This window comes from Etheostoma spectabile, chromosome 21 (genome assembly GCF_008692095.1).
Source record: "Etheostoma spectabile isolate EspeVRDwgs_2016 chromosome 21, UIUC_Espe_1.0, whole genome shotgun sequence".
Taxonomy (NCBI): domain Eukaryota; kingdom Metazoa; phylum Chordata; class Actinopteri; order Perciformes; family Percidae; genus Etheostoma; species Etheostoma spectabile.
The window spans coordinates 4,139,723-4,165,768 of NC_045753.1; the positions used below are offsets into that span (position 1 = coordinate 4,139,723).

Consider the following 26,046-nt stretch of genomic DNA (forward strand, 5'->3'; position numbering starts at 1 on the left):
CTCGGGGTTACTGAAGTTCAAATTCATTCTCTTCTCTGACTCTCCCAAGCTCCGCCGAAACCCCAGACTCTAGACTACAGCTGCATCAAACTATAAAATGACACGAGCTCGCCTTAAAGATGAAACAGTGCGGCCACGCGCACTTACTGCTCGACACATTTGACATCAATCAGCAGCTTTACAGGCTATTGTAGACTATTTAACTTTTATTTACTGACGTTTTAACAATTATATAATGTTTGTGTGTGCGTCCTAAAGTTCATAATGTTCCTGTTGAAATATAATAACATAATACTATTTATCCCAGTATCCTTTGCACTATGTTCCACATTTAAATAATGTTTATTGAACTCTTCATTGCACTCAGGCCTCTATATTGTTTCTATTTAGTATTTAATATTAATATTAGTGTGTATATATTGTTTGGTTGTTTTGCATGTGTAAGCATATTGTGAGCAATGATGCTCCAAAAAAAATTCCTCGTATGTGTCCTCATACCTGGCAATTAAAGCTGATTATGATTATGATTATGATTCTAAAGGGTCTTTATTTGGAAAACATCTGACTTTAAACAAGCCATCTCGAGTCATAAATGTTATGGAGCAACATGGCTGTCTGTACCAAATGTCATGCAATCCATCTTATAGTTGTCGAGGTAAAGTCAATTACCAAAAGCATTAGAATAAAGCCAAAATATGAGAATGATATATAAATTATATGAAAATAAAAGACCGTGATTAACATCCATAGAGCCATTGACCATTGGTTTAACTACACAGCATAGATTTGATATCACACAGTTTTATTTTATAATATTTAATATAATATTTGGGCTGTGACCTGTTTAGTTACAAGAATATTTTCTTACTTTAATAAATGAAACTATGTTTGAAGCATCCAGTGTAAGTAAATATATAAAAAACACCGTAATGGTGTGTTTATTGACATGCATCATCAATTAGATTTTGATCACTTTAGACCTAGACAATAGATAGCAGATAGATAGATAGATAGATAGATAGATAGATAGATAGATAGATAGATAGATAGATAGATAGATAGATAGATAGATAGAGAGATACTCTTAAACATCCCCCTGCCTTTTCGTCTTACCCTCAACGCATGCTAGGTTGTGAACCTTTATCAAGTTCATGTTTAATTTAACATTTCATAACTTAACATTGAACGTGATAGAGACCGGCGTCGGCTCAAGTTAGTACACACATCTAAGTGTTCTGGATGACTTGTGAATAGGCCAATCACGGAGCAGGGGTGTGAAGCTTCATCCAATCACAACAGAGTGGAGCGGGCTTTTTGGAGATAGGGTGATTAAAAGGCGGGACCCAAGTGATGACGGAGCCAGCAACGCTCGTCTGACTTCTTGGGGTTACTGGAGTTCATCATTACGGGTAGCATGATGTCCAAAAGAAATATATATATTTTTTTCCAACTGACCTACTGTGGCTGCGTTGATAAGCTTTAAGGCACTGACCCTGTGATTAATAGTGAAAGAGATAGATTGGTTCTCTGGTTGAAATTAAGTAGTTTAACTTCCAACTTAATTGCTCATGTGCAAAATCCCAGCAGACTGTGCACAGCAGCACTATATCTGTATGAGAGGAGTCACCCTGAGAGGAAACTGGTTTCTGAGACATGACAAAGCTTTAACCATGTATGGAGATGGCATTGTACTAGTTGGAACAGAAAAAATGAATGCATTTTGTTATAACAATAAATGACATTTCTGTGTATATTAGTAACACCTACTGTGATCATTATCAACAACTTAAATGACTTGGTGGTTTCAAATATTTTTGGGTATGTTATGTCTTTATTGGATAGTTGACAGCAGAAAGATGACAGAAAATGTGTAGGGAAGTCAAGTCAATTTTATTTATACAGCCCAATATCACAAATTTGGATTTGTGATATTTTTGGATAAAGAGAGATTGGGGATAACATACCACAAAAGGTCCCCAGTGGGACATTGCAGTTCTAGGTGGGTGCTTTTACTACAAACCACCGGGGTACCCTAATAATAATAACTTTTGTCAAGACCCCATCAGCAACTTCATTTGACTTTGGGGCAAACATTAGCTATATATATATATATATATATATATATATATATAAAAATAATAATATAATAATTATTGTGGCCCCTTAACTGCTCAGACACATAAACTCTGATTTTAGAAGCATTAAAATATTAAAAATATGCTCTTACCATAAGTTTTATTCTGAAATGTATTTAAGAACATTTGGTATTTGAAGTGATTCTTGATTTAGAGTGCATTTGTCTAGTAGTTTGTGCTTTAGAGATAATCCTAAAGACCACTAGGAAATAATCGTGGTTATTTTCTCAGACTTAACAAGGCTCCTCCAGACCCATAGAAAATGTTATTCTGTTTTTATTAATATTTATATAATAAAATATATATTTATAAAAAGTATACAATACTAAGTAGGACTCCCCCGGACAAACCAACTGACTAATTGTACTGTGTATACTATAAAGTGTTAGTCTTTAACATTGTAGTTTCTGATCTTGCAGATCCTGCCAGTGGATCCAGGTCTGCTGGTCTTGGTAGTGTTTGATGGGGTTTTAGCAGGGATCCTTCTCTGCTGGCCCGTGGTTGGGGGATGGCTATGGACGGTAGCACTGATTCCATGCAACATCATCTGGCCTCCATCCCCTTTAGACTCAGTCACCTCCCTCCTGCTCGGCTCACCCTCACCTTAGGTGAAGACAAGAGAGATGTAATTTGAATGGCTGTTACAGATGACACAATTTCATTTGCTGACGGTATGTTGAACCAAGTCAAGGTTCCAAATTGTAGGTGTCTGAGTGAATTTGGGGGAACTATGTCTTGAAAGAATAATGTCAATGTGGAATAGTTAAATTTGTTTTTAAAGGTTCAATGGCATGGACAAACCGAGCCCTGGGTATCCTGCTCTGCCTTTGAAAAAATGAAAGCTCAGATGGGCCAATCTGGAATCTTGCCCCTTATGAGGTAATAAGGAACAAGGTTACCTCCCCTTTCTCTGCTTTGCCAGCCCAGAAAACTCCCACCAATGAGAGAGAGACATCAGGGCTTTCAGACATGTGTAATGCCAAAGTGTCGGTTTTTGACGCACTGGGAATGAGAATGTATTGTATCAGTGGACATCCCAGTCTACCTCCTGAGCCCCAGCCACCCCTCATCTAGATACAGATTTCAAATTTCTCAACATCTCTGTCTCTTGTTTGGTTTCCAGGTTGCAAGTGCACTTTATCTAATCTTTACTTATATATAGTTGTTTAATATCTGTAATAAACTCTTTGACCCATTTAGTGTAGTTACCAGTGTACTTAAACCTTGTGCCAGGATTGTCTGGTTTCACAATTATTAGATGGTATGATGTTGATCACTGTGTCTGAGCCTGATCTGGCAGCTGCTATAGTTGAGAAACTGTTCCCTGGAGAGTTGACAGAGACTACGGTCACAAATTGGGCAACAACCCTCCCTCCATCTGTCTATCACTGAGCCAACCTCTGCAACCATTTTCATACAGAATAGAGTGGTTGGGTGTTTTGACGAAGTGATATTCTGTGGACGTACTCACCCTAACTAACACAAAAGACTACACCTGCTTGTTTGATGAATTAGTGAATGCTGACACACTCATTGAATCCCTTTTTTTACATTACAATTACGTAAGGATTTAATGTATTTTAGGATAGGTAAAGTTTCTTTGTGATTCTGTATAGGCAACAATAACACATGAGAAATATGCAGCTTTTTAGCGCTCCATCGTCTGTGGGGTCCCCAAATCAAGTCTGTCAAGTTGCATGGCCATAAGGGAATAAAATGCACTATGACACAGGGGGCCTGTATTGCTGTCTTGCGGCAGCAGAAAGTGATTGCGTCATAGACCAACAAAAACCTGGTCTAAAATCCGTAACGCAGCATTTAATTGAATTTTAGCAGTGCATTAGTAAAAGCACACTATGCTGGTTGCACACACACATGCAAAAAATATTACAGTGCAAGTTCAGCATCGTAATAGCAATGCACCAAGGTACAAACGCACCTGGCTTTTGAAGGGAATGGGAGATAACAGTGTTTGGTTTCTTGTATGTTACGCCCAGAATATCTATGAATTACGGAAGACACTAAGTACAACCCTTTTGAACCATGCGTCCGGCGCACAGACCCTTCTTTCTGCTGTCAAACTAGCAAAAGTGGATTTGGATTTCCGATTATTTTCATTTTCTTGTTACTGACAGCACTCCAAATTTCCAACAACAGAGCTACGGGTTGAAATCGACCGGAATTCTCCTTTAAGTCTGCTAACCATAGTCTGATTACCCTTTAAGCATCATGTTCTGCTTAAAGCCCCAAAAAAGGTTGGACTACTCCTAAATTTTATCCTGGTTTCCTCCATTACATAACATAACAGCAATAAATTTGCCTATCTACTACTGGAGTTCTCATCCTGGATGTTGACGGGTGAGACATCTGCCCGTTCTCTGAGGTCCACAATCTTGGTGTAATGCTAGACTCCACTATCTCTTTGCATACACACATCAAATCTATCACCAAATCCGCCTTTTTTTATCTTAAAAAAAACATACATGGTTAAACATTCAGGATTTATCAATACCACCACTGCTGTCTTGAGTAAGGCACCTCCAGATATTTTACCAAATAGATGATTGAAGATGATTCAAACTAAATAAAAAATGATAAGTTTAGTATTTCCACTAGAATTTTTAGCAAAAGTTTGCTTTATTTGCAATTAATTCTCAAAAGCATCATATTTTTTACACTAATGTTAGTGTCCCTTCTCTGTCCTTTCTCACAGAACGAGTCTTTGGATCAGAACAAAATCTTTTAGCCAAATGTTACTACTGTGAGTCCATTCTGCTTTACAGACATCACACACACAGCTAATGAACAATTCCAGATACATAACACATTTTCCAATGTGCAACTTAAATCACATTTTTGAGGGTGTGCACCCCCACTAACCTGGAAACCGTTTTAAACATTTAAACGTTACTACAGCGTGTCAGGGGAATACGTCGTTTCCTGCAGGGGGGGTCACAGCTAACGTTAGTTTCTTGTCTCACCTGAGTAGTAAATTCATGAAATTCAGTGCCAATAACAATATTGTCTGATATACAGTTGCTGTCATAACTTAACACGGCCCGCGTTAGTGCAGTTTTCACATCGAGATTTCTGCCGCTGTTGTATAAATAAAGACATTAAAAAAAGAACAAAAGGAACTGCTGGAGGCCAGATATTTGGGTGTGGACGCTAAAGCACACACTGTTGGCCTTGATCATCCCTTAAACACTTAAAATGCATGTGCGCATTTGATCTCACTTTGCTGATAAACAGTCCAGAAACTTTACCTGATGGTCAAGGATAAATTCAACTTTGCAGTGAAAGTTTTAGTAAAACACATTTTTGAATAATTATTTTAAAGCTGGGAGACCCTGGGAGGATATCCCCATCTGATCTGATAGGAGATACCAGGAAACTCTAACTCTGGGATTTTTAGACATACGAGTAGTAAAACCTATTCAATATTGATTAAATATTTTGGCAATATGAAAAGAAAAGGTATCAGTCTGCACACAAAATCTAGTAGTAGGCAAGTCCTAATTATTCTGGTGTGGTTACCTTCTTTGAAAATAGATGGACTAAATCCCTGGTCCAGTATCTCCCACAGTGACTCCTCTGATGAGAACCAACACCTAGACAGACCTGAGAGGGACTGCAGCCCCACTTCCATCGAGCTCTGTGACTGGCTGATTGTGTTCTCTTTGTTTTTGGAACTCTAGAGAAGAAGAGAGCAGGAGAGTAAGTTCATATTAAGATGTTTTTCTTTCTGATTGTGTGACGTCTGGAATCATAGAGATACCTATATGTCACTGTATTAAGTAAACTGGTCGGCTGGACTGTTATTGCTTATCAATTAATGCAATATTTACTCTGCTGTTACCTCACGCCTGTCTGTGGCTTTGTGCCCCTTCAATAAAGGGTTGGCAGCCCCTTCTGTGTTGGTGGTTCCAATTAGGAGTTGTTCAGCCAAAGTGCAAGCCCTCTGCCTCAATGCGTACTGCAGCTCCTGATGGCAGAAATACATTAGTTGAACCACAGTGCTCCCCTGTGGTTAGCAGAGAGAAGTACCCAACGCCAGGATCATCATTACTCTGAGGCACTCCTCATAGTGGCTGTCTGTGGTTTTGGAAATGGGTGTAGAGCAATGTTTCCCGAACTTAGGGTCGGGACCCGAAATGGGTCGCACACCCGTTTTATTGGGAGAGTAAATTGCATATCAATCTCTGGCTTTTGGACTCTAGCATACCTGAAAAACAAATACAGAAACAGACTCATGCTCAGCATGACCTCAGAATGGCACTTTCAAAAACCGAACCTAGAATAGATCAGCTGGTTGGTATCTTCAACCAGCCACATACATCTCATTAAATTCAAGTCAGCATTATTTACAAAAATGTTGGTGTCGGTACTGAGGGATGATGGGAGGGGATAAGAAAATGAGTTGAGAAAGGGGTGAGACCCAGAAAGGAGATTAGAGACCTTTTCTGTTTTTGTTTACTTTTATAATGGAATAAATATACTTCATATACATTTAAATTCATGGTTTGTTCCGTCTTTTGTCCACAGTTTAAAAATGTAGATTCATGATGACAATGATTCATGGTGTGTTTTTGTATATTTGGGTCCCGGGGAGACACCAAATTTCTCTTTTGGGTCTTGAGCTGAAAAAGTTTGGGAACCACTGGTGTGGAGTAACAACTACCTGTTCTGATCATAAAGAGGTGTTGTGTGATTCTTGATATAAATTTTATATCTGTGTCAGCATTAAGATTGGAAGCAGGGGGAAGCAGCTAGCCTGGCTCCATCAGAAATACACCTCCAAACACCAACACTAAAGCTTACAAATAATCACGTTGTATTCCAGTTTTTCAACTAGTACATGAACTGAAATATAAAAAATACACATTGTTGTTATGAGGGGAGTCATGTACTATAACTGTGTTTTGATGAACAGCCGTTTTATAAGATCAGCACCTCCCTGTGATAACCTCACATTGATGACAGTGCCTAGCTGTTAGCTGGTTAGTTTGTTAGTGTGTGTACAGATTAAGACAATTAGACATTGTTATTATTATTATTGATCTTTATAGGTGTTGCTAATCTGGACAGAGCTAGGCTATGAAGGAAAATTATCCTGTTTTGAAATTCCTAAATATAAATACAAAATATATTTAGCTTTAAATTAGAAAAAAATATTGCTCAGAAATTTAAAGTGAATGGATGTGCTGAGGGGTTAAACTAAGTCACCTAACCTGCATGTCTACACTGTGAGAGGAAATCCGAGTACTGGGATTCATTACAGGCCACCATCAGTACAGGTGCTGCAGTGTTTTCATCCTGAACTCAAATTATGACATAAAAATGGGAAACAACAGGGGTAAACAAGATTCTCATCTTGCTATTACCACTCGAGCACTTAGAGGTACAATGTGAGATATAAATGCCAGGGGGCAACCTCTAGCTTCCCAAGTAGAGTGTGCGCCCCATGTAGGCTGAGTCCTAGTCCCCCTCCTCTCTCCCCTTGTTGATTAAAGGCCATAAAAAGCCCCAAAAATAAAATATATGGGTGCCAATCTGTGTGATATAGAAAAGCCTTTGAAGTAACAGGAAGAAAGGAGTAGTCTATTGTCGAGACATTTGATGAGAGATTTAAAGAGACTCTTTAATACTGAGTCGGGGCAGATACCTGTGTGGTGAGCTGGTACTGCAGCTGTTCCAAAGCAAACAGCCGACCATGTTGGTCTTGTTTCTCCGTGAAGGTGTCCCTCTCTGGCTCCACTGGTTCTGTAAGACACAAAGGTATATGGAGTACTGTGGCCGCTTTCCGTTCTACTAACTATTCAATTCAATTCTATTTATATAGCGCTAAATCCCAACAACAGTTATCTCGTTGTGCTTTTCATAAAAGAGCAGGTCTAGACCGTACTCTGTGATGTGATTTGCAGAAACCCAACAGTTCCCACCAAGAGCAAGCACTGGGCGACAGAGGCAAGGAAAAACTTCCGTTTAAGAGGCAGAAACCTCGAGCAGAACCATGGCTTAGGGTGGGCGGTCATCTGCCCCGACCGGTTGATGGGGGTGAGAGAAAGAGACAGACAGACAGACAGACAGACAGACAGACAGACAGACAGACAGACAGACTATGCTTCCGACTGTCCTAGCTCCTCCATCCAATAACTACTGACACAAAAATTAATTGAGATCCGCCCTCATTAATTGGGTTCAAATCCCTTGGAAGGGAAGAATCAAGGTGAGAGGAGGCGCCAATGGTTCAAGAAACGACGGGTGTATCCTTTGTCGATTTTTTTTCTAGATGGCAACACCCATTCGATTGGAATCTGATTTTGTCAGCCTTTACTATATATTAATTTTGTAATAAAAACCCTGAACTCAATATGCATTTTGTAATAAATTGTTACAAAATGCTTTCCCAAGGTTCTCCCTTTGCATCACCACATTGCATTGTAGGCCCTGTTAAAAGACTCCACAGCCATATTGTTATTAATTCTAAACGAAGGACCCATTTTCTCATTCAGTATTCACTGTAAATTGAGCTAGCTTCGCAATTAATATTCAAAGTAAGAAGAGATTAATATGAACCTCTAACCTTTATGCTAACAGATTACCCACAATGCTATTTGCCTTTCTTAGTGTTCTCTTTTTATATACTTTCTATACTTGGGAATGATGATTTCAAAGGAGAGAACACTTTCAACGCACAATAAAATGTATGAAGTATACTGGTGCTGACATTAAAGGAGTTTTTTCCCCAGTTTCTGTGTTCCTGGTTGTTGTTTCCCCTTCTCAATTCCGTTACGTGTGACACTATTTGTCTCTGTTGTTTACTTTGTTCTATTATTTCATTTTGTATGCACGCTGTATCTAAATTCTGTATCTGCTACAGTCAAAATGCTTCAAATGTATTTGTGTGCTTTAATTAATAAAAAACTATACTATATCTAAAGCAATTAAATGTGACTGACAATTGAATGTGTCAGTTGGGGTACTGTGCAATGACTGTTACAGAGATGAGCTTAACATTTTGCGTAATTCAATTCCATAGCCCGTGTCAATCTATGATATATTAGTGTGAAATATATTTAAAATAATATGTATTTTGCATCTTGCTCTGGCCTAAAGGCTCAGTATGTCAGTAATGATGGGTTGCTGCTGGGTTTCAATCTGGCTAGAATAATTGGAGCACAAGGCATTCCTGCCAAGTCTGGAAGTCTAAGGTTTCAAAGTTATTCAGCTCAAGCTAATTTAAACAAGATTTGTATATATAAATTGTTTAAATAAAAGCTTGGTTTATTGGTAACTTTGCCTTATTGTGAGTTTTTAAGACCACAGATCTTAGCTGGCCCATTAACTTTGTCCTTGTTACTGATCAACAGCCCAATAAACCAAAAGATCAGTTATGGTTAGTGACTGTACCTGTTTATATTGTATTTATACAATATATACTTTTAATTATGATGCAGAAAAACTAGTCCATGCATTTGTTACTTCTAGGTTGGATTACTGCAATTCTTTGTTATCAGGCTGCTCGGAAAAGTCCATAAGGACTCTTCAGCTGATCCAGAATGCTGCGGCACGTGTTCTGATGGGAACCAGGAAAAGAGATCACGTTTCTCCTGTTTTAGCTTCTCTGCATTGGCTTCCTGTAAAATTTAGAATAGAATTTAAAATCCTTTTTCTCACCTACAAAGCTCTTCATGGTCAGGCTCCATCTTATCTTAAAGAGCTCATAGTACCTTACAACCCTGCGAGAGCACTACGCTCCCAGAATGCAGGGTTACTGGTGGTTCCTAGAGTCTCTAAAAGTAGAACGGGAGCCAGAGCGTTCAGCTATCAGGCTCCTCTCCTGTGGAACCAGGTTCCAGTTTGGGTCCGGGAGGCAGACACCATCTCCACATTTAAGAGTAGGCTTAAGACTTTTCTTTTTGATAAAGCTTATAGTTAGGGCATAGAATCGAATATTGTTAGGGAGTAGTAGTTAGTCACATAGTTTTCAGATTTATCTATCATATAATCAAGAATATAATAAAACTAAAGGGAGACTTGGCATACAGCCCGATCCGGTTGGGGAGAGTTCTGGCCCGGCCGGGCTGGAGCTCTCTTTACCTCGTCTCTCTTGGTTTTGTTGTAATAGTTTTAGACAGCTGGGAACTTATTTTGATACACTGATCTCCTCTCTCCTCTATCTTTCCATCTTTTCATTTATGTGCATCCATGTCCCAGAAATGCTTGTTACTAACCTATTTCTGGGGAGTCATTCCCCGGAGTCCTTATGTTCTTTTTTCCCCAGCATGTTCCCTTGGATCAGAGAGGCTCCAAAATCAGGGTAGCAGCTGTCGCCTTGGTCCCGCTACACGTTCTGTGATGCCATGTTCAACTGCTACACTGCGGTGCCCTGCTACGTCCTGCTACGTCCTGCTACGTCCTGCTACGTCCTGCTACGTCCTGCTACGTCCTGCTGTGCCTTGTAATGCCGCACAGCGTCCTGCTATGCCATGAACTACTACAAAGAACTGCTACAAACTACTAATTTTTTCTATTTTTGTTATTGCCACTCTTCATTCTAACCCCAACCGGCCCGTCAGACACCGCCTACCAAGAGCCTGGGTCTGACCGAGGTTTCTGATTAAAAGGAAGTTTTTCCTCGCCACTGTCGCACTGTTGCTTGCTCTGGAGGAAACTACTAGAACTGTTGGGTCCTTGTAAATTCTGGAGTGTGGTCTAGTGTCTTGAGATAACTCTTGTTATGAATTGATACTATAAATAAAATTGATTTGAATTAATTACACATGCTGTGCATAGCACTGCCTGCTCTTTAATGATGTGTGTGTGTTTGTTTGTGTGTGTCTGTCACTGTACCCTGTAGTCCAGCAGTCGTGATCTGGGCACGAAGGCGGTTGCCCATTTCTATCAGCTGATGTTTCTCTCTGCTCAGTCGGGCGATACAAGATGCTGCCTGCTTTAGCCTGGTACGCAGGAGAGGAGGGTTGCCTTTAGCACCCCTCACATTTTTAAATAAACCACCCGATATCAAACTTGAGGCCTGTTGCCGCCGCAAATACAAGTTCTCCTCTTGCAGTTGTCGCACCAGTGCACTCTGGAAGGAAAATAAGAAAAGACTTAAAAGAACTATCTTGCTAGAAGCAGCGTATGCAATATCTTTTTATCATCTTACATAACTGACTAGTGAATTAACCCTTTAATATGCTACCATTTTTGCTACAATGAAATTACAATGAAATGGAATTGTCTTGCCCACTTTTCACATTTGCGTGTTCGTGGAGAATGGTTCCACAGTCATGGGTCAGCACTAAAGGGGTCAGTAGCTTTAACACCACATCACTGGTCCAGGCAGTTGCCTTGACAACACTGACAGGTTAAAATTCAACTAAATACTGATTTCCTTCCGCACCTGTTCCTTTAGGTTTGCGAGAGCAGATTCTGCCCCCCTGAACTCCTCCTTTGCCAAAACAGAGGTTATGGCACGTTTCCCCTGGCACAGACTACCTGAGGACCCATATCACATATTGATGTTAAAAGGTGAATGAAGGCAAAGTTTAACCACATTTTTTAAAAATAAATCTAACTAATACAAATACCATTCCAAGTGAGATAAAGATGTCAGCCATTAGGTTATTCATTATTATTATTAAACTATTTTAGGCTGTCTTTTAGACAGCCAATATCTGCAAGAGTAGTCTTCTTTCCCCAGCAGAGCATAGATATGATCACAGGTTACAGTTAAAGTCTCCAGTAAAAGAAATATAAGACATACATGAGATACACTGAAATTAAAGCATGCACAAAATGAAACTGTAAAACATTCAACTATATCCTGCTATCTGCCACAAGGATATAGTTGTATTTTTTATATATATATATATATATATATTTATATTAGGGCTGCAAAATTATTGGCCAAAATGATAATCACAAGGCCCTCCGTAAGGCCAGAGCAGCGTACTACTCCTCATTAATAGAGGAAAATAGGAACAACCCCAGACTTATCTCTAAACTCAGGAACCTTAGAAACATCAGTAAAACCAGATACATGTTTAGACTGCTTTGCTTCACTTGATCTTTATCAATTTAATTCAATTGTTTCTTTATCTAAACCATCAACCTGCCTCTTAGACCCCATCCCGACTAGGCTACTTAAAGAAGTTTTACCCTTAGTCAATACTTCTTTACTAGATATAACCAATCTATCTTTATTAACAGGCTATGTACCACAGCACTTTAAAGTAGTTGTAATTAAACCTCTTCTGAAAAAGCCCAACCTTGATCCAGATGTTTTAGCCAACTATAGACCTATACCCAACCTTCCATTTCTCTCTAAGATTCTTGAGAAAGCAGTCGCCAAACAGCTGTGTGACTTTCTGCATAGCAACAGCTTATTTGAGGATTTTCAGTCAGGATTTAGAGTTAATCATAGTACAGAGACAGCACTTGTGAAAATTACTAATGACCTCCTAATTGCATCAGACGAAGGACTTATCTCTGTACTTGTGTTATTAGACCTTAGTGCTGCATTTGATACCATTGACCATCATATCCTATTACAGAGATTGGAACATTTAATTGGCATTAAAGGGACTGCTCTAAGCTGGTTTAAGTCTTATTTATCAGATCGATCTCAGTTTGTTCATGTTAACGATGAATCCTCTGTGCACGCCAAAGTTAGTCATGGAGTCCCACAAGGATCTGTGCTCGGTCCAATCCTGTTTACTTTATATATGCTTCCTTTAGGCAGTATTATCAGGAAGCACTCCATTAACTTTCATTGTTATGCAGATGATACTCAGTTATATCTGTCGATCAAGCCTGATGAAACTAATCAGTTAGCTAAACTTCAAATGTGCCTTCAGGATATTAAAACCTGGATGACCTGTAATTTTCTAATGTTAAACTCAGATAAAATGGAAGTCATTGCTCTGGGACCCAAGCACCTCCGTGACGCGTTATCCAAAGATATAGTTACTCTGGATGGCATTACCCTAGCCTCCAGCACCACTGTGAGGAATCTTGAAGTTATCTTTGATCAGGACATGTCCTTTAATTCCCACATAAAGCAAATTTCAAGGATTGCCTTTTTTCACTTACGTAATATTGCAAAACTCAGGAATATCCTGTCTAAAAATGATGCAGAGAAACTAGTCCATGCATTTGTTACTTCTAGGCTGGATTACTGCAATTCTTTGTTATCAGGCTGCTCGAAAAAGTCCAAAAAGACTCTTCAGCTGATCCAGAATGCGGCAGCACGTGTTCTGACGGGAAACGGAAAAGAAACCAATCTCTCCTTTTTAGCTTCTCCCCTTGGCTTCCTTAAAATCCAGAATAGAATTTAAAATCCTTCACCTGACCTACAAAGCTCTTCACGGTCGGCACCACTTATCTTAAAGAGCTCATAGTACTTACAACCCTGCGAGAGCACTACGATCCTAGAATGCAGGGTTACTGGTGGTTCCTAGAGTCTCTAAAAGTAGAAACGGGAGCCAGACGTTCAGCTATCAGGCTCCTCTCCTGGGGAAACCCATGTTCCATTTTGGGGTCGGGGGCAACACCATTCCACATTTAAGAGTGGGCTTGAGACTTTCCTTTTTGATAAAGCTTAGAGTTAGGGCATAGAATCGAATATTGTTAGGGAGTAGTAGTTAGTTACTTTCCTTTTTTGATAAACTTATAGTTAGGGCATAAAATCAATATTGTTAGGGAGTATTAGTTACCGTAGTTAGTTAGTAGTTAGAACGGGAGCCAGAGCGTTCAGCTATCAGGCTCCTCTCTGTGGAACCAGGTTCCGTTTGGGTTCGGGAGGCAGACACATCTCCACATTTAAGAAGTAGGCTTAAGACTTTTCTCTTGATAAAGCTTATAGTTAGGATGGCCAGTGTCCTGACCATCCCTATTACGCCGCTTATGGGCAAAAGATAACTGTTGATTAGCACATATAATAAATTAAATTTCTCCTCTTCATAGCCACCTCGCTATACATGGAGGTACTTTTTTCTCCTTTCTAAGACTTAAATGATTCTTCTCCTCTCTCCCCCTCCCTCTTCCCCCCTCCTCTCTTCCCCTCTCTCCCCTCTCTCTGCCCTCTCTCTCGCTCAGAACAGGAGGGTGGTATGGCCCCATTCTCTCTCTTCTCTCTCTCTCTCTTTTCCTCCCCTTCTCTCTCTCTCTCTTCTCCCCCCCCTCTCTATCTCCCCTCTCCTCCCCCTCTCCCCCCTTCCTAGACAGAGGGATGGTTATTTCTCTCCCTCTCTCCTCTCTCGTTAGGGTCTCCTCTCTCTCTCTCTTTTTCTCCCTCCCTCCCTCTAAAATTCTCTTCTCCCCCCCCTCCTCTGACAGAGGAGGGTTCTCCCCCTTTCTCCCCTCTCTCTCTCCCCTCCCCCCCCATCTCCTCTTAATTCCTCTCCCCCTCTCTCCCCTCTCCTCTCTCTCTCCCCTCTCTCTTTTCCCCTCTCCCCTCTCTCTCCCCTCTCTCCTCTCCCCTCTCCCCCTCTCTCTACCCCTCATCTCTCTCTCTCTCTCTCTCTCTCTCTCTCTCTCTCCATCCCCCTCCTCTAGACAGGGGATGGATATCTCTTTCTCTTTTCTCTCTCATCCACCTCCTCTAGACAGAGGGATGGATCTCTCTCTCTCTCTCCCTTCCCATCCCTCTAGACAGAGGGAGGGGGACCCGTTAGGGAGAGTTCTATCCCAACCAGGCTCCTCTTTTTACCCTGTCTCTCTTAGTTATGACTGTTAATGGTTTTAGACTGCTGGGGGACTCCTTTGACACACTGAGCTCCCCCTCTCATCTATCTTTCTATCTTTCCTTTTGGTGTGCATCCAGTGCCCCGAATGCTTGTTACTAACCTAGCCCGGGAGTCATTCCCCGGAGTCCTTATGTTCTTTTCCCCCCCAGCATGTTTCCTCGGATCAGGGAGGCCCAAAATCAGGGTAGAGCTGTCCTGGTCCCGCTACATGTCCTGCGATGCCATGTACATCCTGCTACGCTCTGCGGTGCCCAGCTACGTCCTGCGGGGCCTTGTAACGCCCCAGTGCCCTGCTATGCTACAAAGAACTGCTACAAACAAACTCTTCATTCTAATCCCAACCGGTCGTCAGACCACCGCCCCACCTAGAGCCTGGGTCCTGACCGAGGTTTCTGCCCAAAAAGGGAAGTTTTTCCTCGCCACTGCGCACTGTTGCTTTCTCTGGAGGAAACTACTGGAACTGTTGGTCCTTGTGGATTCTGGAGTGTGGTCTAGACCTTTCTCTATCTGTAAAGTGTCTTGAGATAACTCTTGTTGTGATTTGATACTTTAAATAAAACTGAATTTTAAATTTAATGGGTTATGGCCTGGTAAAATGGCGGGTCAGAGTTACACACATTGTCTATGAAATGTATGTATCGTCACTGCGCCGCGTTTTTATGAATTATGATATTCTGGCCATGGGTCACATCTTTGCGGGTCCAGCAGGCTCCGTCTCACACGCTGTTACTCGACAAACTGAAGTTAGTTGCCTTCAATAACTTCTTCTGCTCCGATAGCAGAGTTACCAGCGGAAACACTGGTACAAATACAGGTTTGCCTCTCATGCTTAACAATATACAGCTGTGTTAATAACAATTAAAACTATGGACAAATGTCAGAAGTGTGGACTGGCGGCCGCTGTGTGGCGGGGATGCGCGGAAAGTAAGACGAGAGAGAGTAGAGGAGAGATCCAACACAGGCACAGCTTTACAGACAAAATGGGTCAAGTAACGCAAAATTAAACCCTATCCACATAAACAACATTGCAGCGGATGCAAGGAAGTTAGGTGCACAGGTGCGACCTAGAGGGAAAATATTACTCGCGCCCTAGAGCCCTGTGAGCCAACAGACACTAACACTGGTCACTGCTGTTGTCTGAAAAAACAACACAGACGGGACAAAATGTTGCGTTTACTGGTAAACTGGTAAACCTTGTGACAGACGTATAACCGACTGCTATCTGTTGAATTTTCCTCCCGTTGCTCTGTCCTCTGTGACTGTCAACATCTAGAAACTAAGCTGCGCGGTGCAGGGAACAACTCTAACTGGGACATGATCAGACAGTGGCTTAAGGAGCGGTAGATAGGCTTTGCAAAAAAAAACGGAGCATTCTATGAAATTACGCATTTAAAATCACGTAAATTTTATCGTGGGAAGTCAAAATCGTGATTGTGATTAAAATTCGACTAATTGTGCAGCCCTAATATGTATTTATATATACAACACACACACACACACACACACACACACACACACACACACACACACACACACACAGTATATTATATATATATATATATATATATATATATATATATATATATATATATATATATATATATATATATATATATTGTTAAGCTATAAAATATATTTCTATGCACATTACTATTTACAGTATATTATTAAGTAGTATATATTATATACTGTATGTTACATATATTTTAGAAATATATATTGAGATTAAAAGGACCCAAATCATCTTCCCTAAGTTATTTAGTTGGTGCCACCACTTTGTGAAATTGGCCCCTGGATCTAAACAATCAAAACATCAGTGTAGATTGCCACTGTATATGCTGTAATTAACGTTTTTTTCAATAGAATTTGCTGAATTATCAACCGTGCTTGTGTAAAAGAGAGTTGTCCACACCTGCTGGGCTGATGTTAACAGAGATGTCAGTGGATTGGGCGGCTGGTGCAGTGGGCATCTGAGTGTTAGTTGTAGGAGTGATGGAGGTGGTGGCAGGTGCTCCTGGATGCTGAACTTGCTGAGGAGAAGAGGTGCGTAGCTGGGCCTGGGAATGGGGTAGGAGATGAATGAGACCCTCCATCTCCTTCCTCATCTGGGTAACCACAGCCCGCAGGGTGTTGTTCTGCTGCTGTAGACAATGGATCTCTTCTGATGCCAGAGAATCTACCTTTGGCGTGAGACCCTGTGGGTAGATAAACATTTTAACATTTATTTCTACTTGTGTGTGTGTGTGTGTGTGTGTGTGTGTGGTGTGTGTGTGTGTGTGTGTGTGTGTGTGTGTGTGTGTGTGTGTGTGTGTGTGTGTGTGTGTTTGAACGTTTTGAGTGGGTCAGAGATGGGAAGTAACGAAGTACAAATACTTTGTTAATGTACCCAAGTAGATTTTTCAGATATTTTTACTTTACTATTTATTTTTTTGGCGACTTTTTACTTTTAATCCTTACATTTTAACACGGATATCGGTACTTTCTACCGTAGAAAAAAAAAAAGTTAGCTTGTTTGTGTTCTTCACCTGTTAGATAAGTTACACCTGTTAGCTAAGTTACACCTGGCTGTTGATTTGATATAATGGCGATTGTTGAACGTCCTTGCTCATAAGATTGTGTAATTAATAGTGGGTTTATTTTTATTATTTACTAGCACATTCGATTGCTATGCATTGTATATGGTAGCCTTTGCAATGTTATTTATTTCTTTTATTTCCACACACACAGCCATAGCAGAGCTACCCCCCCCCCCCCCCCCCCCCATGTTTATACTGATGCTTGATTGTAATGAAGCATCAACAGAGAGAAGTTGTCTCCGTACGTGTTTTAACAAACACACCTGGGGCCAAGTTGGAAACCAGAATCATCTTTAAATCCAGTCCTAATGTAGTCCTCACTAAATTTCAAATAATTTCACTGAAGTTAGTTATTATTTTTGCGTCATCAATACCAAATTTAATCTAATTGGATGGGAATATACACAGACTTCTCACAAAATCACAAATGAATTCATATCCACTCGGTCAGATTCTTATTAACCCCGTGTCCCAGTCTCTGTCACAATAAATAGGCTATATGTTGTAGGCCTATTGGCAGACAGCCATTTAAAATGTGGCCAATGGCATATAAAGAACCTTTATTCCATTTCCAATGTAGTTTCTCAGCGTGCTCTCTAGTACCATCTATCTGGACCAGGTAGCTTTGTCGTTCGCAAGGCTACTTTTACTTTTATACTTTAAGTAAATTTCCAAGCCTACTTTGTTACTTTCACTTGAGTAAAGAAATTAAATTAGTACTTCTACTTTTACCAGAGTATTTTTTAACACAATTATCTGTACTTCTACTTGAGTATGGGAAGTGAGTACTTTTTGCCATCTCTGGAGTGGGTGCAAAGTGGTGTGTAGCGGACGGGATGTAAAGTGGTAGGAGTGGGACATTTTGGGGCAATAAGATAACACTGCTAAAAAAAAAAGGAGAGAAAGACGTTTATTTTGAGTTCTAAGCCCCTGCAGTATGTTTAACGTAGACTAACAAAACTTGGTACACATTCAGTACGTAGCATGTCAAGACGTCCAAAAAAAGCTTACTGGAGCCATACCCCAAACCCAACAGGATGTCCGCCATTTTGAATTAAAGGTTCAAAATTAGTGCCATTTGGCCAGTTCCACATACTTTAACAAACTCCTCCTAGAGATTTCATTCTATAAACTTCAAATTTGGTCTGTGCCATCTTAAGACGTAAAAGATTATAACAAAACTTTTCGTCATAGGAAATGTGCATTTCACCATTAAAACAGGAAGTGGGTGTAACTTGAGTGTACATTGTCCAATTGGCTCTAAATCTTTTAGGATTCTTAAGAGTCCAACACAGACAACACCTACAGGCCGATATTTGCTCAAAGTCAAAGCGCCAGACAGGAAGTAGGTCAAAAAGTCAAGGTGCTATCTTTTAACGAACTCCTCCTACCGATGGACTTCAAATTTGGTCTGTACCATTTCAACACCTTAAAGATGAAAAGTTTTTAATAGCAAAACCTTTTGTCCAAGGGTGTGGACGTAGCATGACGGCCATTTTGAGTATTTATCGATGAATGAAGAAGTTGATGTAACTTTAGTGCACATTGTCCAATTTGGCCATAATTTCTCTTCATTGACAAGAGTCCAGGACTAAGAACATTTCTAGGCCAAAATTGACTTTTGGTCATAGTCATATTTACTGGTAAAGGTTTGCCCCAAACCCTATGCTTTGCCCACGCCCCGTTTCACAGCTAATGAACTGTATGACGTAGAGTCTTGTGTGAGGTATCATTGAACTCAGCAGGGAATTCCTTTTTTATTGGTGATGATTTGCAGTGTCTGAGTGGAACTGTTGTGCCCAGTCCAGGCCTTGAGAGGCAATGCAGTTACCATGGGCATTCTGTTAGAACAACTGTTTCTCTGCTACAGTGGCCCGAATAAAGCTTGTGCTATCTCCAAACAACTCCTCTCCCACTGGATTGTGGATGTAAATAGCTATGTGTATGGGGCGAGTAACCGCCCACTTCCATCTGGCATGAGGTGCTACTCTACTTGGAGTGTTTCCACCTCGTGGGTTGCCCTGAGAGGTGTACCCCTGGGGGATATACTGTGTGTGGGCATCGCTGGGCACATTCTCCAGGTGTTACAAAGTCAATGTTGCCATTCCTCATCCACTGAGGGTGGTCCTCCATCCAGGGTGGCCTAATTCTCCTCAATGAGGTGGGTATTCAGGATTCCTTATGACTCTGCTAGTATAAGTCATTCAGTGAAGCACCGCCTCTGTAGGTCAGCAGGGATGAAATAGAACGAAAGTTACAAATATAAATAAGATTCTATGAATCTTGAATGACCACTCTGTCCTCATGATCCCGCGAGAAGATTTCGTGGGAACAGATCCCCTGATGACACCGGAAGATATAGTCTCTCCTGGGTCATAACGAGTAACATTGTTGACTTACATACTCAAACTGCGCATGCGCAAAGGGAATATTCAGTGCTTTAAGCACCGCCTCTGGCGGTCATTTGGGATTCCTAGAACCGTAGTTACATTCCTAACTTTCGGTTTAAAAGGGTGGGAACTGGATATGTTTTTCCTTTCGGTGCCAGTGGGGCCCACAGAGGCAGGTATTTTTGGAGCCACTGAGCCAGACTGAAAGGCCAGCATACCTGTCAGGGTGCTTGAGGAAAAGGCCAAAGGCCAAAATAGAATGAATGCCTTGCGGTTGTATGCTTTCACTAAACAGTCAAGTTGGCATCCATGTCTTTCAAGACTCGTATAATGTATGCAGTGAAAACTTTAAAGCAATTTATTAAAAAGGTATTAAGTGTATTTCTGGCACAAAAAGGTTGGTTCACACGTATCTTCAACCCAGCAGCACAAAAGATTTATACAATCACCACAGTTTTAAGGGGGGGCACCCAAAAGTAATGTCACTAATTCAGTATCTAACCAAATGTGTTTATGGTCACAATCTCCCCTTCTGTGCATCACCACAAGCCTGTAAACATAGAGGCTTCAATGAAGAGAAGGAAAAGCATTGCAGCGCTTAGGAATGCTTTAAAACCTATTTTATACAGTCTGTGTTTAAATCTCACAGAAGAAAGTGCCAACTGCATCACAAACACTAAACAAGAATTGCCATTAAAAAAAAGAATTAAAAAAACAAAACAATCAAAGTTATTTAAAAATTAAGGTGAATCGAGATCACAATTAAATAAAGATTTATCGTGCAGGTTTAGTGAGAATGCATGAAAACTCACAACAATTTGCACATTTGTCAGACCTAATGAAAATTGAAAGGTTCTGTACTAATTGGGCTCAGGGGTTGCCAGGGGGCTCCATAGCGCCCCCTAATGAGCGCCATAATTCGGAAAAAAGTAAGAAGTTAATATACCAAATTTTGAGGGAACGTAGTTCTCATCTTGGAGTCCATGAAACAATTTTTAGAAAAAAATACAGGAGGAGGAGTTTGAAAGAATGTAAAAACATGAAAAATGTATAAATGGCCAACAGTGGACCCAAGCGAGCAGAGCGGCCGGCTGCAACAGGTCAAAAGTTCAAGAGCACACTGTTTTGTGGGCTCTTGAACTCTTGAACTTCAGATCTCCTGGCTCCACTGTGGTGTCAGGTTTACTCCTCTTTCTACATAGTCTTTACTAAGACAACGGCAAATTTATGTGGAAAAAATACTTAGTTGTATGAGTTTGACAATCGACTAGTGTGGACTTCACCAGAAAACAGGAAATAAACAGAGGAATGGATTAACACAACTTTTATGCCTTTCTCTCAAAACTACTGCAGTCGGATTTGCTGTGTTCCCTCGGAAGGAATAACTGCACATGGGAAGGCACTTGTAATGACATTCTGAACATGTTTAGAGACCAAAAACATGTTTAAAACTTGCCCTGTTTAAGCCTGTTGGGTGCTAACTCTAGCAGGAGGATAACACAGTGTAGGTAGCACCAATTGTTTTAGTTTTTCTTGCTACTGACAGCACTCCAAATTCCCAAACAACAGAGCTACATATTAAAACCAACCGGAATTCTCCTTTAAATGTACTGCAAGTGCTCAATGTTTTAAGTTTTGTACCGGGGCGCTAGCGAGTTGTTTTTGTGCACGTAGTCCCAAAACCCTTAAAATACGTAAAATTTCACCAGACTCGACCGCCAATTTTGGTGATTTTTAGCCTATGTTAAGCCCCTCCAAAAGGCATTTCAATAGGGCCTTCTCTACTGTCAGCGCTCGGTTCCTAATTAAATTAAAACAAACTCATTTAAAAGATTTAAAAAGCAATCTATCCATTATTTTGATGGAGAGTGAAGTAGTGTGGGGTATGCCTTTCTGAAAATGTGGGTTTTGAGGGAGGTTTTAAAGGAGGGTAGAGACCCTATGGTACGTATGGACAGCAGAAGGAAGTTCAAAAAGTGAGGAGCAGAATAGCTGAAGGCTCTAAACCCCACTGTGGACAGGAGGGCAGAAGAAGTGAAGGGGGGGTCATACTGTTTCATAATGGGCAATCCACATTTCTATGCGGGCTGTGGGGTTCCTCCTTAGGCAGAAGAAGGCCATGACCTCTGCCCAATATGCCTCGGGCCTGATCATCTGAGGGAGGGTATATGAACTGCAGCTACATGCTGCGGGCTTTGAGGGCTGTGCGACAGGCTCAGGTTGGGTCCTTGGTGGGTGACCCTTCATTAGACCTGTTGTTGCAAGCCCGACCTAGGCATACTAAACGTAAAACTGAAGCTTCTGCTGCAGCTCCCCCCTCCAAGTGAAATCTGGCATTAAACTCTCTTCAGAAAGGGGAAGATTATCTTCACAGCTGGCAGAAATGAGGTCACTTCTCCAACGTCTCCAACCACTGTGATGCTCCTTCGGAAGTGAAAGAGATGCTTACTTCACCCATGCTGGACAATGTTCTCTCTCTGGCAGCTTCGGCCTCTCCCTTCTATGATGGTGATAATGGGGATCGAGCATCTCACGCCTTGGCAAGCTCCCATTCCTCGGCCCAGAGCCAATGAGTGAGGCGGGGGACACCTCCATCTCAGGGCCATCATGCGCATGGCCCTGGATCACCTACAGCTAGACATACCACAGCAGACCGAATCTGCCCGAGTCTGCCTTCTTCAGGCGCAGGCATTCACCAGCACTTAACCTCACCGTTTTTGCTGTGCTGCCCTCGAAGGAATATTTGAATATTTAAAGTTACAGATATAAATACGGTTCTATGAGTCTCAAATGGCCGCCAAAGGGCTCTATCACTTGGTCCTCATGATCCTTCAAGAAGATTCCGTAGGAACAGATCCCCTGGTGAGACCGGAAGATATAGTCTCTCCTGGGTCATCCAGGGGTCACGAGTAACATTGTTTACATACTCAAAATGCACATGCGCAAAGGGAATATTCAGTGCTTTAGGCGGTCTGGCCGTCATTCAGGATTCGTATAACTGTAGTTACATTTGTAACTTTCAGTTTAAAAGGGTAGGAACTTGATATGTTTTCCCTTTTGGTGCCAGTGGAGCCTACAGAGGCAGGTATTTTTGGAGGCACTGAGCCAGACTGAAAGGCCACCATACCTCTCAGGATGCTTTAGGAAAAGGCCAAAAGCCAAAATAGAATGACTGCCTTGTGGTTGTATGGCTCCACTAACCAGTCAAGTTGACCTCCATGTCTTTCAAGACTCGTATAATATATGTATACAAACACTTTGAAGCAATTTAATGAAAGGTATTATGTGTATTTTTGGCATATAAAGGTTGGTTCACATATATCTTCAACGCAGCAGCACAGAGGATTTATACAATCACCACAGTTTTAAGGTAGGTGACCCAAGAGTAATGTCACCAATTCAGTATCTGACCAAATGTGATTATGTTCACAATCTCCCCTTTTTCTTCCTGAGTTAAGCAGTAGAATAGTGGTCAAATAATCGTTTTGCAGAAAATGATGATGTTAACGTAAAGTTGACTCTTGACCTTTTGAATATAAAATGTCATCAAATAATTGTTTTATCCTATCACATATGTGTGGGAAATATCATAATTAGCATATAAGTTCTTCTGAAATATTGTGTTTATATGGACAACCTGCAAAACATAATTGATTTTTTTAAATTTTGATTGCCTGCCACGCTGCCATTTGATGATGGGAGGCAGTTTTGGGGCAGTGATAGAGATGGTCCTGTCCCGTATTTTGTCCTGGATCTCTGGACAGACAGAAGTCTTTGGTCAAATGATCTTAGATCTCTGACAGTGCAATATGGGGACAGGGGTTCTGCAATATGAAAGGGGGCCAAACCATTTAACACTTTGAAAACAAACATCAGGATTTAACAAACAACTCTGTAGCTAAGTGGCAACCAGTGTAAGAAGGCAATAATGACGTAGTCAAAACTCTTTCTCTGCAATTGGAACTAGTTGATAAACAATCCTGGGTGATACCAAAATATGACCAGGGCAAATAATCAAGGCGGGAGGATATTAAAGCATGGATACATTTCTCCAGGTCAGAAGTACAATGAATAAACGTGTGTTTGGAAATGACCATGAGCTGCATAAAGCCTGATTTTACCACCTGATTTCTTTGTTTGTCAAAATTCAATCCTGAATCTGATAGTACCACAAAATCTTCTGCATGTGGTTTAAAAAAGGGGGCCAATTGGCCATCTGAGGAGAAATAAGGTTGGTCAAATGCTGTGGTCCAAATAAAAATAATTTCAGTTGTATTATCATTGAGCTGGAGAAAGTTTGCAGCCATCCAGCATTTGATGTCTTGAAGACATGAGGTCAGCTAGTTTGTTGTAGTTATTAGGGTCTAGGAGTAGGTACAGGGTTTGTAGACCTTTTCCAAGGTCAAATTCAAGGTCCATTTTAAAGCTTTTTCCGGACCTTGCACCACAGTAAATTACATGCCAATACAAGGTCAAAATTATTATTTAGTGTATTTTTGTGTTTGTGTTTCTATCGCATTAAAAGACATAATGCTATATTTAAGCAAAACACAAGTTTTATTTTCAAAATGCAAAGACTTTGCTTGCTATCTAGCCTGCCTGAGTCAATGTAAGTGGGAGGATTTGAGCCAAATGACATGCAGCTGGGTCATTCTGTGTCAAATCAGACAAAATCCAGGAAAACAACTGCACCCTCTTAGATTATGCTCAAAGTTTATGCTAACATTAATGTCAGTCTTTTCACACTTTTTTTTTTTTTACAAATCTAGAGCATGCTGTACAAACTTGTAAGTGTTCAGTCATATTGACATGTTTGTCTTCCACCCTAAAAAGTTTGGGCTGACTGTCTCTTTCTCTAACCTGTGTCTCTCTCTAACCTGAATAATACCTTCCATTATATTAATGTCCAGATATTGCTTTCCAGATAATGTGATTTTAAAGGCCTTGGTTTTGGGACACATTCTTGATATACACAAGGTTTGATCTGAGACAGTGACAACAACCTATAATTCCATTTTAACATAGAAGCCTGACAGTGCACAGGCACCTGCCTGAAAAATAGCCTATATTAATAATAAAAATAAAAAAGTTTTTCATTGCCAAGACACACAGTACATGTATCTACTGGACAACAACATTACATTATCACACCAAGCAGGGCCGGATTAACAATTTCATGTGCCCTGGGCAACAAGACTCAGAACCCCCCCTGCCCCAGAGTTTATAGCATGCACCGCCCCCTTTGGAAAGCTGAGACCTGACAGTATCATGGATTGTTCTCCATCATCGTCTGGTCTGAGACCAGGTGATGTCAATCTTAAGGTTTTAAATGCCCAGACTCATCTGACCTCGCCCCAACAATCAGCACCATGGCTTCTTCTAAGCTGTTGTCTAGAAAACTGAAACTGAAAATAGTTGACACTCACAAAGCTGGAGAAGACTATAAGAAGATAGCAAAGCGTTTTCAGATGCCAATATCCTCTGTTCGGAATGTCATTAAGAAATGGCAGCCTTAAAGAACAGTGGAAGTTAAAGCAAGAGCTGGAAAACCAAGAAAAACATCAGACAGAACCGCTCGCAGGATTGTGAAAAAAAAGCAAGTCCAAACCCACGTTTGACTGCACGCTCCATCCAGAAAGACCTGGCAGACACTGGAGTTGTGCAACACCATTCCACTATAAAGAGATACTTGTACAAATATGGTCTTCATGGAAGAGTCATCAGAAGAAAACCTCTTCTACGTCCTCACCACAAAAATCAGCGTTTGAAGTTTACAAATGAACAAATAGAAAAGTCTGATGCATTGTGGAAACACTGATGAAAAAGCAGCTGTATCATACAAATAAATAGTTAAAAAATCAGACATTGTGTTTTCTGGATTTATTTTTTTGTAGATTATGTCTCTCACAGTGAACATGCACCTACGATGACAATTTCAGACCCCTCTATGATCTCTAAGTGGGAGAACTTGCAAAATAGCAGGGTGTTCAAATACTTATTTTCCTCACTGGATATGTCAAGGATGTATAAATTAAGTAAACTTCAGCTGGAGTCTGATTTACTATGGCAACACTGTTGACTGCTCTTTCCATTCCGCATTCTTTCTACAACCTTCAATACCAGTTTTCAGGCTGCCAAATATAATACGTTACTGCAAATTAAACTGACATGTCAGGGTGTCAATCTCCAC

The 26,046-nt window shown here is 40.7% G+C and overlaps 1 protein-coding gene across 2 annotated transcripts in view; it reads right to left on the reverse strand.

The window, feature by feature from the left end:
• Positions 1-2,428: 2,428 nt before the first annotated feature.
• Positions 2,429-26,046, reverse strand: part of ccdc57 (coiled-coil domain containing 57) — a 40,797-nt gene continuing 17,179 nt past the window's right edge. For both annotated transcript variants that reach the window (XM_032502853.1, XM_032502852.1), the window contains exons 12-18: positions 16,803-17,085; positions 11,545-11,639; positions 10,992-11,229; positions 7,801-7,898; positions 5,995-6,120; positions 5,673-5,829; positions 2,429-2,738 (exon numbers count right to left, since the gene is read on the reverse strand). In XM_032502853.1, coding sequence (XP_032358744.1) covers positions 2,521-2,738; positions 5,673-5,829; positions 5,995-6,120; positions 7,801-7,898; positions 10,992-11,229; positions 11,545-11,639; positions 16,803-17,085 — 1,215 coding nt within the window. In that variant the 3' untranslated portion in view covers positions 2,429-2,520. The remainder of the gene's footprint in view (positions 2,739-5,672; positions 5,830-5,994; positions 6,121-7,800; positions 7,899-10,991; positions 11,230-11,544; positions 11,640-16,802; positions 17,086-26,046) is intronic.